Source organism: Notamacropus eugenii, chromosome 4, assembly GCF_028372415.1.
Source record: "Notamacropus eugenii isolate mMacEug1 chromosome 4, mMacEug1.pri_v2, whole genome shotgun sequence".
Lineage (NCBI taxonomy): Eukaryota > Metazoa > Chordata > Mammalia > Diprotodontia > Macropodidae > Notamacropus > Notamacropus eugenii.
Genome location: NC_092875.1, coordinates 1072642 through 1090757, shown reverse-complemented (window position 1 = coordinate 1090757; position 18116 = coordinate 1072642). Strand labels below are relative to the sequence as shown.

At 47.4% G+C, this 18116-nt stretch overlaps 1 protein-coding gene across 1 annotated transcript in view; it reads right to left on the bottom strand.

The window, feature by feature from the left end:
• LOC140498792 (uncharacterized) overlaps window positions 1-17295 on the bottom strand; it is a 63205-nt gene extending 45910 nt beyond the window's left edge. The window contains exons 1-6 of the mRNA XM_072599579.1: window positions 17109-17295; window positions 16218-16364; window positions 10833-10959; window positions 10157-10252; window positions 6702-6882; window positions 4154-6346 (exon numbers count right to left, since the gene is read on the bottom strand). Coding sequence (XP_072455680.1) covers window positions 4154-6346; window positions 6702-6882; window positions 10157-10252; window positions 10833-10959; window positions 16218-16250 — 2630 coding nt within the window. The 5' untranslated portion in view covers window positions 16251-16364; window positions 17109-17295. The remainder of the gene's footprint in view (window positions 1-4153; window positions 6347-6701; window positions 6883-10156; window positions 10253-10832; window positions 10960-16217; window positions 16365-17108) is intronic.
• Between the last annotated feature and the right edge of the window lie 821 nt (window positions 17296-18116).

Here is an 18116-nt window from a genome sequence, read left to right as displayed (position 1 = left end):
AGGATGGAAAATGCTGTCTACAGTCAGAGAAATAGCTATGGAGTCGGAATGCAGGTCGAAGTATACTATTCTTTTTTTTTCTTTCTTGTTGGTTCTGATTCTTCTTTACAACACGACTAATGTGGAAATATGTTTGATGTGACTGTACATGTACAGCGTATATCAGTTTACATGCTGTCTTGGGGAGGAGGGAAGGAAGGAAGGGGGAAAATTTACAACTCAAAATTCTATAAAAGTGAATGTCAACTAAAATACATTTTTTAAATGAACACTGAAAATCTTTACATGTAATTGGAAAAAATAAACTACTATCAACTTCCAAAAAGGTGAGCAACTTTAAAGTAGTACTTTGTTGGGGTTGGGTTCAAAGCGATTGACCAGTAGAGTACAGAGAATGGAATTTGAATCACAGCAGCGGGGGCATGGTAATCATTGAGGAATAAGTTCTGGTAGGTCATCATAATCCATAAGCATTCAGCTTGGGGTATGGGGTATTTGGGAGGACTAGCACCTCTGGAACGAGAGCTTGCTGAGACCTTTCACTTGTGGCTCCAAGGAGTTGTAGCATGCACAGCAGCCACATGCCAGTAAAACCATCTCAGCAGATGGGCTAAACCAGGGCGAGGGTAAGGAACAGGCCACAAACTTGTCAGTGAACTGGGGATGACTCTCCCAAGCATGTGGAGACTTCCCTCAGCAGAATGGATGGATAAGAACACTTTGTTCCACAGCCACGAAGGCAGCTGAAGGAGGTGCAGTGGAGCACTTAGAGACTGGTCAGAGATGGAAGATGCCAAGGTCATCCAGTGCATCCTGGGCCATCACCAGTCAGCTTGACTTTTGTCTGGCCACTGGACTTCAATGACTGGAGGAGTGAGGTGACTGTGTTCATCTCTGCCTCACTTCAATCCAATTCATGCCCAAGTTAGGACAGCAGCTTCATGATGTGAATCGTCCTCTTCAAAAACAAAGGACAAATACCAGTAGTCTCACAGTTTTAGGCAGCAGTGTATTGCTGGAAAGTGTGTGGGGAGGGAGATCTGAAGGATGCCCTAGCTCTTTCTACGTTCATTTTTGTTTTATTTCTCCAGTGCTGCCTAGGACAAGCTTCTTAAGTCTCTGAGGTTAGGGTTAACCAGTCATGGACCATAGAGATATAAGTGGTAAAATTTAGACCTTCAGGACCTTGCCAAGGTGGGGCCACATGGTAGGAACAATATCTATTGGGGGTAGGGTTCTCTTCACATGTTGGTCAGGCTCCATCTTTCCCTAAAAGGAAAAGAATGTCCCTTGATGGCTAAGGTTCAAACCATGTTAGCACTGATGTGGCTCCCTGGTCACATGAGAGTACAAAAGAGAATAGGCCATGTGGGATGTGCCCTTCAGAACTGCTGGGTGGGTTCAACTATCATCTCTATAAAGAGGGTTATCAGAATAATCTGAGCCTAACCTATGAAATTCCAGTTTGCAACACCAGCTACCATTTTGCTCCAAAACAAAAACTGCTTTCTTTTCCCTCCAAACTTGCCGTGATTATTGAGGGCACCACCAACCTCTGGGTCACTCAGGCTCCCACCCTCAGCATTACCTTTGACATCTCCCTTGCACTCACTTCCTCCAATCCATCTGTTGCTGTCTTGCCATTTTCATCTCCATGAAATATCTTGTACATGCAACCTCCTCCCACTTCAGTCATCACCGTGGTGTGGAACCTCATCACCTTGCAGTGGACTATCACAGTGCCCTTGCCTAACTTTACCCCACTCATCCTCCACACAGCTGCCACGACTGTGCCTAAAGCACAGATCTGATCATACCACTCTCTTACTCAGCACACCCTAATGGCTCCCTATTATGGGTTGGAACAAATATAATATACTCTAAAACCCTTCACAATCTGGTCCTCTCCTCTCTCCAGTCTCACGAAGGTTCACTCCCCTCCATGCTCTGTGATCCAGCAACACTTGGAAGCTTGGTGCTTCTTGAACATGATGCACTACCTCCAACTCTGCCTTTCCCTGGCTTCTCCTCTGTGCCAGGGATGCCCTCGCCTCATCTCCACCTCCAGGATTCCCTGGCTTTTTGCAAGACAGGTCAAAGTGCACCTTCTTTTGCTCTTGGGTCTCTCCCAACCCTTCCTCTCCAACTCAGCCTTCAGTGCCTTCTCTGAGATAACCTTTTATGTGTGTATATCTATTTGTACGTGTGCAGGCAAGATGTTGAAAGAGAAGGTACATGGCTGATTGTATTTTGTCTCCCTCACTAAAATACTAGCTTTGGAAGACAGGGGCAGTGTTTTTGCCTTTCTTTGTACTCCCAGGACTCAGCATTGTGCCTGGCACATAGTACTTTAGAAATGTTTCACAGACTGAATGCCCAGAGGGATGAGTCACCACACTCTGCCCCAGTGACAACATGCTTCTACACAGAGATGAGGCAGCCAACATCCCTGAACTACCATCACATGTGTCAGGAACCTTTCCCGTGTTATTGCTGAGTAACTTTCCATTTGTTAATTGTCAAATGATGTACAAAGATTTTCTTTCCTCCCAATTTTGATCAGCCCAATCTGAATCACACTTGGCCAATACATTGCTGATGCCTCAAATGTCAGGGCCCTTCATTGCTCAACCACCTTTTGTTCTGAGCTAAGTCTGAGCATTCCCACGTAGTTGAGGAAGCTCCTAGTCACTTTCTCAATTAGTGCTCTTCCATGATCACCTACACATTTGGGGACTTGGGGAGAGAGACCTAAGGATGACGAGGGAAAGGAAAAGATATAAAACCACTACCGTGGGAACCTGGACAGGGATGTGCTTCATCAGTGCCATGGAGGGGCAGTGCCATCTACTTGGAAAAGTTCTGAACGTGGAGTTGAGACATGGACTGAAGATTCTAGCACCAACAGATCCGTGACTGTAGGTAAGTCACTTACTACTCTGCACCCCAGTGTCCTCATCTCTCAAATGAAGATAACAGCATCTGTACACTTTGGCAAGGCTAAAATGCATATATATAAGAGTGGGGGCTCACCCTGATTTACCACAGAACGCCTAAACATCCCAACTGAATCAAAAGTAAACCAGGTATGAATAAATCCTTAATTAATCTGAAAAAAATCATAGGGGCTTTAGGTCATGAGATAAAGACATGACACCTCATAGGAAATATCTTGGTTGAAAATCAAGTTTTTGTGTTAAGCAACACATAAAATCAGCAAGCTATTTCAGAGCCAATTATTAAGTGCCAGATTCAAGAGCTAATGATGCCAGACCCCTGAAACACTCTCTTGGGGAGAGGGGAAATTCCTTCCTCTCCATTAATAATGTTACTGGAGAGAATTTACTAGTAGGAAACAACACATCCACTTTGGAGCAAAAAGCAACATGCTGAGGGCAAACGGGTCTCCCAAGGAAAAGTATCCAGAGATGGAATCGGTTAGGTTATAACCTTGTGAATTATGAAGTTCAGAAGGGCAGTGTAGACCAGAGGCAGAATAGTGGCTGACACACTGAGGACAAGCAGATACACACCAAGGAAAGGCAGAGAAGCCACCAACCCTCAGGGCCCAGCAAAGCTGCACCTAAAGGGACATTCATAAGGGCTGCACAAAGGGAGAGAAGAACTTCTAGGAACCAGGAGCTATGAGCTTACCATTGGTATATGGGATCCCTACATAGACATCTCACTTTCATTTTACTCCATGTGGGAGCTCATTTTCCTTGGGGAATTTGAGACCAAGGGCAGAGAATGTCCTTAGTTTGGAGGGCTTACTTCTGCAACAACTGCTTTTGCCATGCCTGCTTACTAAACACCCCTTCTTAAAGGTCTGATAATCCCATCAAGGATCAACAGTACCAGAAACTGCAGCCCTCTGAGATTGCCCCTACAATCCTGAATGGAGTTGGCCAACTTCTGGGGGACCCAGCTGGACAATACTCATGGGAGATGGGGAAATAGCCTCAGAGAGACTGTTATATATGGAAAAGCCTTTGCAAAATTTAAAACTTTACATAAATGTCAAATATTCTTATAACTACCATGATCTGTAAGGTTCTGCTTTAGCTTAATTTTTTAAATATTAGGCTGAATTGCTGAAATTGGCAGAAATTCTTCCCACATTCTGAAGGATTTACCATCCAAAAGATTTCAGATATGAATTTTCTGATGTCGAGTAAGTTGTGTGCTCTGGCAGAATGCCTTCCCACATTCATTGCACTTATAAGGTTTCTCTCCAGTATGAATTCTCTGATGTACAGTAAGATATGAGCTACAGCGGAAGGCCTTCCCACATTCCTTACATTCATAAGGCTTCTCTCCAGTATGAATCTTCTGATGCAGAGTAAGATGTGAGCTACTTCGAAAAGACTTCCCACATTCAGGACAACCATAAGGTTTCTCTCCGCTATGAATTCTCTGATGTAGAGTAAGGTGTGCACTATGACGGAAGGCTTTCCCACATTCATTACATTTATAAGGTTTTTCTCCACTATGAATTCTCTGATGTACAGATAGTTGTGAGCTTTGACAGAAGGACTTTCCACATTCATTACATTCATAGGGTTTCTCTCCAGTATGAATTCTCAAATGCTGAGTAAGTTGAATACTATTTCGAAAGGCCTTCTTGCACTCATTACACTCAAAAGGTTTTTCTCCAGTGTGAATCTTCTTATGTTCAGTAAGTCCAGTTCTTTGGCAGAAGGTCTTCCCACATTCATTGCATTCATAAGGTTTCTCTCCAGTATGAATTTTTTGATGTCGAGTAAGTTGTATACTCTGGCAGAAGGCCTTCCCACACTCATTACATTCATAAGGTTTCTCCCCGGTATGCGTTCTTTGATGTACAGTAAGTTCTATGCTCTGTCTAAAGGCCTTCCCACAGTCCTTACATTCATAAGGCTTTTCTCCAGTATGAATTTTCTGATGGACAGTAAACTGTGTATGTGTGCGGAAGGCTTTTCCGCATTCATTACATTCATAAGGTTTCTCACCAGTATGAATCTTCTGATGTACAGTAAGGTCTGTGCTACAATGGAAGGCCTTCCCACACTCCTTGCATTCATATGGTTTCTCTCCAGTATGAATTCTCTGATGTACTGTAAGGTAGGAGCTGTAACGGAAGGCCTTGCCACATTCAATACACTCATATGGTTTCTCACCACTATGAATTCTGTGATGTAGAGTAAGTTGTTCCCTTTGACGAAAGGCCTTTCCACATTCATTACATTTATAAGGTTTCTCCCCAGTGTGAATTCTCTGATGTACCGTAAGGTATGAGCTGCAGCGGAAGGCCTTCCGACATTCCTTACATTCATAAGGCTTCTCTCCTGTATGAACCTTCTGATGTACAGTAAGTTGTGAACTACTTCGGAAGGTCTTTCCACATTCATTACATTCATAAGGTTTCTCTCCACTATGAATTCTGCGATGTAGTGTAAGCTGTTCACTTTGACGAAAGGCCTTCCCACATTCACTGCATTTGTAAGGTTTCTCTCCAGTATGAATTCTCTGATGTACAGAAAGTTGTGAGCTCTGGCAGAAAGCCTTCCCACATTCACTACATTCATAAGGCTTCTCTCCACTATGAATTCTGTGATGTAGATTGAGTTGTGAGCTCTGGCTAAAAGCTTTTCCACATTCATTACATTTATAAGGTTTCTCTCCAGTGTGAATTCTCTGATGTACAGTATATTGTGTTCGCTTATGGAAGGTCTTCCCACATTGACTACATTCATAAAATTTCTTTCCATTGTGAATTTCCTGATGAAGAGTAAGGTCTGTGCTATGCTGGAAGACCTTTCCACATTTCCTACTTTTATAAGATTTCACTCCAGTATGAATGCTCTGACGTTCTGTATGGCAGGAGCTATAACGGAAGGCTTTGCCACATTCAGTACACTCATATGGTTTCTTGCCACTATGGATTCTGTGACGTAGATTGAGTTGTGAGCTCTGGCCAAAAGTTTCTCCACATTCATTGCATTTATAGGATTTCTCTGTGGTATGAATTCTCTGGTATACAGTGAATTGTGTTTGCTTGTGGAAGGCCTTCCCAAGGTCATTATATTCATAAAATTGCTCTCTAGTGTGAAGTTTCTGATGTTGGGGAAGTCTTGTATTCTGGGGGAAGGCTTGGCCACATTTATTACATTCACAAAGCTTCTCTCCAGGATGAATCGTGTGATGTTCACTAAATCCTGCTATCTGACTGAAGACCTTTCCACTTTCCTTATATTCACAAGATTTTGTTCCAGTAGGAAGTGTTTGAGGCTGAGTAAATTGTTTCCTCTCAAAGATGACCTTCCCACATTTATTACAATTTGGAGGTGTCTCTTTGGCTTGAATTCTGTGACAGAAAGAAATAGATAAGCCATGGTTAAAGACTTTCCCATATTCACTACATTCATTAGGTTTCTTGTCAGTATTTAATCTATGACATTCAATAAGGTCTAAACTATAATTTAAGAATTTCCCACATTCATTCTACTTAGAAAAACACACACTTAAAGCAGATGATAATGGCCTTTCTATAGGTCTGAACAGACTTTAAAGCTTTATCAGGATATGCCATCTATGGACCGTTTCTGACAGTTACTCTCTACTATGGAAAAAGGATGTGTCCTAGCTGGAAGCTTCTGCTGTATTTATTACTTTCACTGCTCACTGCACTGGAAGTTTTGATTGGGTGCTTTTTCACTTGCCTAGAATGTCTTTCTTTACTGCTCTCTATCTGCTGCCTCTCCAACCTGCCTCCACCTTCTGAGGCCTTTTCCAACCTGGAAATCCAGGGCCAATCCCTGGAGAGATTTTCCTTAGATGACCCTTCTATAGGAATGTCAAGCTGCAGAGTTGATTCTTTAGTTTCAGGCAGTATCTCAAATTCTGAAATTAAAACAAAACAAAACAAGTAAGAACTCTCTTCTCCCTGCCAAGAGAAAGGCAAATACAGTTAGATTGCTCAGTTCAAGAAAGAGCGAGGAGGCTGGATCACAGACTGCAAGGAAAGGAGCAAGGCGTAAAAAGAGGGGAAAGGGCAAGGGACAGGTTAGGAAAGGCTTTAAAAGTCAGACAATCTCATGTTCAGCACTGACATAACAGGAGTGCTTTCTCCTCAAGTGATTTTCTTAAAGCATAAGTCTGATAATGACTCTCTCTGCTCAATCAATTTCAGTTGGCTCCTGCATTAGCACCAGGATTAAATAAATTCCTTTGTTTGACATCTGAAGTCTTTCCTACCTTTCCAGGCTTATGACGCATGATTCCCCTTTATGGAGAACAGTCCAGCCAAATGGATCTTGTCCAACTTCCTCATTCATGACAATTCATTTCCCACCTCTGTGCTTTTGCACTGGCTGTCCCCCACAAGCCTGGGATGCATTCACCTCCACCTACCCATATGAAGCTTTTCTTAATTCCACCTCCCCCCACTTCTGGTTATTTCTGGCCTTTCTCCAAAAATGACCTTGCATCTACTTACATGTCACTTCTAACTAGAGTGTAAGAGCTCTCTGAAGGGAGGGGTTGTTCACTGTTGTCTTCCCAGGACCAAACATGGGCTGGCACCTAACAAATGCTTTCTGATGGAATGGAATAAAGCAGAAAAGGTGTGTTGGAGACACATTCTGAAGGGCTTTAAATAGCACAGTTGTGATCACAAGGGAATTTGAAGAGAAGAGTGACATAATGTGACCTGGGCTTTGACAAGGATGACTGTGCAGCTATGTGGATGACAGTCTGCAGAAAGGAGAGAGATGTGGCAGAAAGACCACTGGGAGATTTCAAATACAGGGGAGCTAAGCAGGTAGGTGACTACGAACAAGTGTAAAGAGAAGAGGACGCGGGTAACAATCAGACAGGCAGGAGAACCAAATGGGAGCACAGTTGTGAACATGGAGAGAGGATGCTGTACCCAGGTGGAAAGGGCGGCCAGTGTATCCTGCTGAGAGGTCAAAAAGGGCTGGGCCCATGCAATTGTGCCTCTGCCTGGAAAACTCTCCCCTTACCCCTCACCTCTTGTCTAAGAATCCTCCAGTCTTTGCAAGGATCAGCTCAGGGCTTTTTCTAAATCTCCCAGCTGTTAATGCCCTCTCCCCCACAATCGGGCTGTAATTACTTATCTGTTCATGTTTCTCTCCCAGTAGGGTGAAAGCATCTTGAGAGTGGGGAATTTTTCATTGTTGTCTCTGTATCCCCAGTACCTCGTATAGTACCTGGCCCATAGAAAGAGGAATGAAGAAGTCTCTTAAGAAGGGTAGAAGAGGAGAATGTAACAGCTGGCTTGAAATTTAACATTAAAACCAAACCCTAAGATGCTGGCAACTGGCCCCATCACTTCCTGGCAAGCAGAGGGAGAAGAAATGGAAGCAGCATCCAATTTTTGTTTCTTGGGCTCAAAGATCACTGCAGATGGTGACTGCAGCCATGAAATTAAAAGACATTTGCTCCCTGGAAGGAAAACTATGGCAAATGTGAATGCTTAAAGGCAGAGATCTCACTACCTTGCTGACAAAAGTCCACAGAGTCAAAACTATGGTTTTTCCCATAGCAATGTACGGCTGTGAGAGCTGAACTATAAGGAAAGCTGAGCGCCACAGAATTGACAATTTTGAATTATGGTGCTGGAAAAGTCCCTTGGACAGTAAGGAGATCAAATCAGTCAGTACTTAAAGAAATTGATTCAGGGTGTTCACTAGAAAGTCAAATACCAAAGCTGAAGTTTAAATACTTTAGCCGCATAATGAGAAAATGGGACTTATTAGAAAAGACCCTGATGTTGGGAAAGATTGAAGGTAAAAGAAAAATGGGATGGGCAAGGATGAGATGGATGGATAGTGTCATGGAAGTCATGGATATGAGCTTGGACAGACTTTGGGAGATAGTGGAGGACAGAAAGGCCTGGTATGCTGTGGTCCATGGGGGGTCACAAAAAGTCAGACACCACTGAAGGACTGAACTTGTTTCATAAATTCTTTCTGAATGTAATTGGACATCAGTCTGATGGAGAAGACAGGTGGCACAGCAGAGAGTGTTGGAATTGGAATCAGACAGACCCAAGCTCCAATCTGACCTTGGATACTCATTAACTCTGTGACCCTCACTGAGCCATGCAGCCTCTCTCTGTTTCAGTTTCCTCATCTGTAAAATGGGATGATGACAGCACCAGCTCAGAGGGTTGTGGCTCAAGCAAGGCACCATGCATAAAGGGACCTTTGGAATTGGTGTAAGGCTCTTGCTTTATCCTGATTTAATTTCAACATAGGATTCAGCCCAATGTTCTAGCATGTCAAGACTTTTAGGTCCTTGCTCTGTAATTCTATGTCTTAGCTCCCTTTCTCTACTTTCTGTCACCTGGAAATCTGATCACTCTTGTTTCACCATCCCAGCCCAAGGCTGCCAAGCACAGATCCCAGATGTCCACACTGACATCAGGCCTTCAGTGGCTCTCAGTGGAGTCTGGCACTTCCACCAGTCCCACATCCATCCAGCTCAACTGACATGTCTATGGTTCATCTCTATCTCTGCCACAAGGGCATTCAGTGCATTGCTAAGTGTTTTGTTAGGAAGGAGGAAAACCGTATCTAGAACCTTCTCCTGACTGACCCATGGAAGGACCATGTCCAAAGAGCAAACAAGACTTGCTTGGCATGACGCATCCTTCACGAAGCCTTCTGGCTCTGGCGTTGCCATTTCCTTTTTGTGACTCTTTCTGGCCTTTCTGTTTGGAGCTCTGCCCAAGAGACTATGAAACTGTGCATTCTGTGGTTGGAAATGCTAGTGAACAATCTTTGGGTCCATGGCAGCTAACGAGATCACCCATGAAATCACAGGTCCAGACTCCCTCCCCTCCCCAACATATGTACGTACAGGTTTCTAGAGAGATATAACAAACTTATTGATAGTTATTTGGTAAATGAATAAAGCAGTCCTCATCAATGGACCTCTCTCTCGGTGATTCTGACAGCTCCTATGGGTCCAAGGATCATTTGCTTGACATCCCTTTGGATAATCTGTCAGCACGTCTCAAACAGAATTCATTGTATTTCCTCCCAAATCCATAACTGTTCCAGTCTTCCCTAGCTTTGCACTACTCATCTAGGTTTGGAACATCAGATATCCTTTACCCTGTATATCCTTCAGCTGCCTGATGCTCACTCACCTGCATGGCCACGCCTTGAGATATCTCCTCCGGCCATCCAAGGCGCATCTCCTTGCTCTAGCTGGCCAATCACATCTGGTTTGGAAACTGCAAGTCCTGTTCAGAGGAAGTGGGAAAAGCTGAAACAAAGAGCCTAGAGCTCAGTATTAGCCTCTTCTCTCTTTGGAACAAAGACAACATGAGAAGCAGGCCCAGCAGACAGTACCTAGGCCCACCCAATGTTGTTCCATGTTGTGTTCTCAGGCAGAATGGGGAGGGGGTCACTGAGAGAACAGAAGGTCCTGATCCACCCACTCCCTAAGAGGATGGGAAGCGTCTACGGACATAGTTAAATGCACTGGGATGTTAAGAGAGAGCCTTGGGCCACAGGGAATAGAGGCTGGGGCAGATATGATCCATGGGGCATCACCACACTGCCTGTCCACAATCACACAGAGCAAAAACCAAGGTAACCGAACCTGAGAGTGAGGAACAGCCACATAAGCACCTTGTTTCCTGGCCTCAACAAGACTCTCAATCCCTGGTTAATTCACTAAACACTCGAGACACTGACAGCACTCACAGCTCAGTCCAGTGCCCAACACAGAGGAAATATTTTTAAAACGTTTGTTGACTGACCAACTGACTGCCAAAGCCCCTCCCCTGGGCAGTCTGGGTCCCAGGGGAGTCTCCTCACCCAGGCAGACCAGGTTGCTGTAGTTCTCCAGCATCACCTCCCGGTACAGCTCCTTCTGAGAAGGGACGAGCTGCCCCCACTCCTCCAGGGTGAAGTCCACGGCCACATCCTGGAAGGTCATGGAGCCCTGAAACACCAAAGATACCCATGCTTGCCCAAGGCCCTCCTTCCTACAGCCCTGGGACAAGTGAAATGTGCAGGAACTGTAGGAAGTGGATCTCACACAGCTGTAAGGCAGCTCAGAGGTGCAGAGTCAAGAAGACCTGAGTTTTAATCCTGTTTCAGATAAATACTTGTGATCCTGGGTAAATTACTAATCTATTTCAGCCTTAGCTCCTCATCTGTAAACTGGGCACAATAATAGCACCTACCTTCCCCGCTTGTTGTGAGGATCAAGTGAGATCATGTTTGTAAAGCACTTACTTAGCACGATGCTTGGCACAGAGTAGGTGCTTTTCTTTCTCTCCTCCTTCCCAGTAATGGTACAGATAAAGAAGCTGAAACTAAGAAAAGAGCACAGACTCCCCTAGTGTGAAGGCCCCTCAGAGGCCTCTTTGAGCACTCCCTTTTGAGGGGGCCCACCTGGGCAGGAGGCTTTTTCCTGACAAGACTAGATGAGTTCCTCGATGCCTTTGGCCCCTTGGTGTGCCCAGGTTGACCAACATTGTCTCAAATCCAACACTTCTCAAACAGAAGGGAGCCCCGCTGTCACCCCTTCCTGCCAGCCACTTCACAGTGTGAGGCATCCTTCGCTCTGGTCACTTGTCAAGTTCATGGCATCTGTCACGGCCATTCCCTCCTCTCTCCTCACACAGTTCCTTGGCCCCTCTCACCTGCATTGCCGGATCTCACTTATCCTTCCAAAGGTCTCGTCTGGTCCTGCTTCCACTCAGCTCTCATCCTCAATCCTGCTTTCTGAAACCAAACTCAAAGACAAAGCAATCTCTCAGCCTCTCCGCCTCCCTTGCTCACCCCTTCTTGGCCTCTGTGGTCAGCCTTACCACCATCCTTCCTGATCTTGGGAATCTCTCTGCTGACCACCCTCCTCTCCTGCTTCCTCTCAGTCTCTTTTGCTGGTCCCTTCTCCAGTGAGTCTCACCTACTCACTGTGGGCTGCCCCTTGCCTTCTTCTCCCCACTGTACTGTCCTCCTAGTGACGTCCTGGTTCCCATGGGCTCACCTTTCCCTCTGCAGATGACTCACCATTCATCTCCTGTCTCTCCTAAGCTGCAGGCCTCTTCTCCACTAACTGCCCACTGGCCCCTTCCCCTGGGTGTCAGAGGTGGGATGAAGGGCTGGGTCACAGACACTGAGGGGGTCTGGGGGTCTGTAAGGACCTCGCTGTGTGCAAGGACATGAGGTAGGGAGGAGAGGCTGTGAGTCAGGTACCAAATTCCCGGAGAATAATCTGGGAGTTGGTAGATGACTGAAACCAGGGTCTGGAGAGGACAGAGATGGACAGAGCCTGCAGCATGATGGGGGCTCAGGGAGGCATGGAAGTGACTGTGCCCATCCAGAATAATGTCCCCTGCTCCCTTTGCTCTGCTGTACACAAGGAGGAGAGAAGGCAACCAGCCCTGGAACGGCCTTTGGGGGCAAGTCCATGCCAGGGGGAAGGTGGGTTTCTGCAGATCAGTCTCAGAGCTGGGAGAGGGTCCAGGTGATCCTGCCACCTGCAGAAGGCACAATCCACTTTGGAACAGCTCTAAGCACGGGGGCATTTTCCAGCCAAAGGTGGCTTTTCTGTCACATACTCCCATTCTCTGCTTTAGGGGAAACATAGAGGCCACTCACTGAGAACTGCCCTTTCTCACTGCATCACTCAAACGCTTTCTGCCCCATCTCCTCCTCCACTTCCATCCCCTAGACCCTCGCTGATGCGATCACTAGAGGTCACCCTCCATATATCAGGTCTAGATACCAAGAGAAAGCCGTCTCCAACAGGCCCCAATGATCCTCACCCTGCTGCAATCAGGGTCACCTGCTTTGCACAGAGTACCCTCAGCCCTTTGCAGTGGTTTCTAGCCCTTGCCCTGGAGACTGTCCATGCTCTGCCCTTCACTTTTCCTCATGGCTATGGCTTACGTGAGCTCCTCTCCTCCAGTTCTGCTTCCAATGAATGACAAAAGTCTTTGTTTTCCTAATCTAGGCACTGTGCTAAGCTCTAGAACAGCTCTAGAACATGAGACTGTTGGCGGAGTTGGAGGAGATAGGCTAGCTCTTTCCCATAATTACCCCAACTTCCCAATCTAGGAAGAGAGCCAGTCTGAGGAATGATTAGGAAGTCTCAGGAAAAACTCCAGTGGGTTACTTCTCCAGCCCAATATTGGGAATCTGACTGCCAGGCAAAAGCTGAGGGAAATGGGTGGCCCAAAACTGAGGTCAAGGCTTAGGCCCCTGTCCCTCTGGATCTGCACAGCCTTCCAGTCAGCTGACGGAGGCTTGGGTCAACACCAGAGTATCAGAGATCTAACCAGGGGCAAGCCTGCAGTTGTATGGCCCAGAATCAAACTGGTGGCAGGAGCTCGCAAAGCTTAGACCAGGAAGGCAGTGATCAGTCTTTGCCTTGGATCGGACAAATCTGGGTGCACCAACAGTCTGTCAGTCCCCCTGATCCAGTCCTGTGATCCTTGCAGGATACAGCCCTCAGTGCCTGGAGAAGAGGAAAGGACCCCAGAGAAAACAGAGCAGGGCAACCAAGGCTCCAACATTTCTTCTGGATGTACCAGAGTCTGGCACCAACACCAAATATTGAGGCAGGAAGGGAGGCTACCATGATACACAGTTATGGTCCAAAGGATCCCCATGTTGAAGAGCCAGAAGTCCACAATGCCCACAAGCAGGAGGTGAGCTGCTTGAGAACTTTTGCCTCCCTGGTGCCCAGCATAGTATGGCTGTCTGCCCTGCCTTAGGTCAGACAAACAGAAGTTAGATCTGATGAGAGGGTGACAGTGACTTGTGTAGAGGGAGAAGGATGCTGTGCTGGGACTAGCCACAGCCATGCCATCCTCTATAGCCAAGGCCAGCTAGCCTTGGTGGAGACCAAGGACAATCGTGAGGGCTGAACAGCCATGCACGACCTCATACTTCTGAAAAGGAAATCCTACTGTGCTCATAGAATCAGCCACCTGGAGTACGATGAATGTCTGCCCTAATGGAAAATGTCAGGAAACTTGGCAATGGTCACTAAGCAGAAGCAGAAGGTAGAAACAGAAGGGAGCAGTGCCCCTCCAGGTCATCGCTAGGGCAAGGGGAAGCAGGGCTGATCTGAGCCTACTATGTGCCAGGCTTTGGACAAGGGATACCTCTCTTAAGAGCTGAGTGCCAGAGCAGCCAGTGCCAGCATCAAGCAGGTTTTCTTCCTGTTGGGATGAAAGGACACTCTGCTGTTCCCCAAAATGTTTGCTTGTAAAGCACTCACATCTTTCCAAAGGTTGAGAATTAAAGTCTGGAGCCATCCAGTATTTCTACACTTTGTCGTCAGGATAACTAAAGCAGGCACATTTGGGGCAATGGTTCTTCCTCTAATGGTCAATCTAGGATTGTGCCTGTGTCTGAAATGAAGCACGTGGAAAGTAAACATTTACTAATGCACGCTAGATATGAAGGATCTCTAGCAGTTACTGGACAGGAAAAGCAAAGAGCATGTATGTTTCTTGGCATGGTAAGGAAAATGGACAAAAAGGCACCAACATTTAAGACATGAAAACCTCAAAACACTTCCTGGCTTCTTTCAAACCCGGCCTAAATCTCACCTTTCCCCATTCCTTACTCCTAACGCCTTCCTCTGTTAACAGCTTCCTGTTCATTCTGTCAGCTCCTGGAGAGCAGGGTTTGTCTGTGCCTGGCACATAGTAGGTGCTTAATACTTAATACGTTTAAAGACTATTGACTGGGAGAAAAGATAACAAACACTTCTCCAATGGACCACGAGGTCATCACAATGACACTCAAATGAAGAAAGGCCTACAATAAAGCGTATGGTAAATAACTAATCTGAAAAAGTTGGTGGGTCCAAGAACAAATCATACAAATAATAGATAGCGACCCACCAAAATGACAACAATGAGACAACAGCTGGACTGTACTTGGAGGAAAACTGAGATCTCGAACCACTTACATCAACAAAAGAGAGAAAGAAGAAATGATCTGGTCAGGAAATTCTGAAAACCTAGAAAACAAGTCAACCTACAAGTTCCAAATAAAAACCAAAATAAGAGTTCTGAAAATCAAAGCAGAGGTTGACAAAACTGGAAGCAGTTTAATAAATGAAACTGCAGAAAAATCTTTGCAACAAGTGTCCTTGATTAAAATCTCATTTCCAAAATACAAGGAACTGATTCCAAATGATTAGACGAAGAGTAATTCCCCAATTGATAAATGGGCAGGGAGTTTGCAAGGAAGAAAATCAAGGAATCAACTGTCACAGAAAAACCCACTCGAAATCACTAAGAATTAGAGAAACGGAAATGAAAGAACTCAGAGGTTTCACCTCTCACCTATCAGGTTGACAAAAATGACAAGAAAGAAAAATGACCATTGTTGGAGACTGTAGAAAAATAGGCCCATTGATGTGGGATTGGGGAAGTGGTGAACTGATAGGGCCATCCCAGAAATCAATCTGGAAAACTATCCCCAGACTCAGCTTCCCTCACCCAGTGACGCCCCTAGACCTAGACTCCAAAGGGACCAAAGAAAGAAGGAAATGTCCAAAAATGTTTAGAACAGCTCTGTTTGTGATGGCAGAGAACAGGAAATGAGGGGGTGGCCCTCAATGTGGCCTGAACAAATCAGTGTTTGAAGGGGATGGAATACTATGGCACTGTAAGAAATGATGAAGGGGATGGTTTCAGAGAAACCTGGGAAGACTTGTATGAACAGATGCAGAAGTGGAGGAGAAACAGGAAAACAAAGAGAAGCAACGCGGGAGGCCTCCGTTCACTGTGTGGACCGACCCCAGGTCAGGAAGAGCGGCGATGCTGCACGCTGCCCCTGGCCGGGCATGAGGCAATGGCCTGAGACTGAGAGGCAGATTTCCTGGTAAAGGCCACTGAGGGGAACTGGTTTGCTTAACTGTACATTTGTTGGGATGTTTTACAAAGGAGGCGTGAAACTCCAAGCCAGCCAGGCACAAGAGTCCTCAGTGCTGTCAAGCCTGATTACAACACATCTGAGAAATGTTCATTAAAATCAGTAAAAAAATGTTCATTTGTGGTTTTCAAAGTCAACAGGATTCTCTCCCATTTGAACCGGACACCCCCAGATTCCAGGAAAAGCCTGTTTGTTGGAAAAATCATGAAATCGATGATTCTCTGATGGGGAGAAGAAAGAAGTGTCTATGCCTGAGGCCACAGAGCTCATCTAGGAAGGGGAGATTCTGCTCACCTGGCGGGGCCCTGTTGGGAGCAGCACAGCCATTCCTCCCCCTCCTCCAGGGTCGGGGGAGGGCAGAGTTCTCTGGAGACGAACGGATGGAGGTCAGGGACGGGAGGCGGTTCTGGCCTGGCCTGACCACGGGCCCTGCCCAGCATCCTGGAGAGAGCAGGCCCCAAAGGTCAGCACAAGGAAGCAGGCTGTAGGGAGGCGCCCTCCCCTGGCTGCAGACAGAGAGGTCTCCAGGGTCCAGGGTCTCCAAGTCCGGGCACCTCCCAGCTCAGTGACCTGGACAGGGCACTTCTCCTCTGCCTCTGTACAAGGAGGATAAACTCACCCGGCTCTCAGGCTGCTGTGCCAGACGTATAAAGTTAAATACTATTTCTACCAAACTCAGCTGATCTCTTATCTTTCCTCCTTTCCGGCTCCCCTTCCCTGGCACCGCGGTGGGCACCCCCAGATCGGCCCCCATCAGCGCTGCTATGGAGGGGCTGCCAGGGCCTCAGTCTCCCCACTCCATGCACCCTCCATCCCAAGAGGGATGCCCAGTGCCAACCCGTCATGCCCGCTGGCTAAGCCCCAGGGGCCCCTTCGCCCCGCCCCCCACGCTTGTGTCTGTGCTTCGTTCTCGGAGGGGTACCCCGACATCGGGCACCGCCCGGGCAGTGGCTGAGGCCCCTTCTCTGTGCTAACTGTCCCCTCCCCCCACCAGAGCTCCCTGGGACCCGGGGCTGTGCCCCCGCAAGGCTAGCTCCACGCCCTGGGCACACAGCAGGCGCTCAATCAATGCTCGTGCCTGGGAAGAGGCCAGCACCTCCCGGGCCCAGGAAGCGCTAACTGCTCCCGGTCCACTTACACCCCCAGATCTTTGTCTGACAACGTAGGGCCCCGCCCCCAACCCACCGTTCCAAAGAAAGGGCGGGTAGAAATCGAGTCTCAGGGGGCAGAAGGGGCAGAGGCTCCGCTGTCCGTCTCCAGGCCTCGCCACAGGACGCGGCCTCACTCACCAGCACCAAGAGCGCGGGCCCTGCGCCGGCAGCCACCGGGCGGAGGCGGCGGGCGAGGGCCTGGCAGGAGCGGAAGTGACGTCGAGGTAATCCTGAGCAGGAGCCCCCGCGCCCCGCCCGGGAAGGCGTCGCAAAGCCGCCTGGGAAATGTAGTCCGGGGATGGGGAGGATCGCGCACGTGCTGGAAGTCCAGGCCCCAGAACGGAGCTCCTGATGAGGCCCCGCCCGCTCCGAAGAGCCACCTCCCCTCCCTTCTTCTGGCCCCGCCCCCTCCGAAGAGCTGCCTCCCTTTCCTTCTCCTGGCCCCGCCCCCTCCGAAGAGCCACCTCCCTTCCCTTCTCCTGGCCCCGCCCCCTCCGAAGAGCCGCCTCCCTTCCCTTCTCCTGGCCCCCCATCCCAGGGAGGGCTGGCCACCTCGGGACTTTCTAATCCCCCAGCTTCTTTGGACCCCCTCCCCTGGAGGAGGGGAAGCCCTGGCCTTCGCTACCCCGGGGTTGGGGTCGGAGGTGCTTGTGACCCCCCCGTCCTGCTGAATGAATTCAATTCAAGCCTTCTTCCAGCCAAAGTAAAACTAAGATTATTAAAGTTTTGCCGGATAACCCTTTAATATAAACTTTAGATTTTAGTAAAGGCCAGAGCTTGACGAGTCCGGACCTGGTAGTCTCTTCTGTCACTTTGAGTAGACTTAAGAGAATGCCTTTTTGGTGTGTCAGCAAAATAGAGGGGGCTGACTTAATCATTCCATGAGGAGACCCTCTCTCCTGGCATTTTAGTGATAAGAGAAAAGAAAACACACAAACGTCCCGGGTTGTAATTTCAGCTGAAACTTTGTTTCCCCTTTCCCATGTCAGCTACTTCTAACGCCTGTTTAGGACAGGGGGGATTTCCTTTCTTGTCATATGTC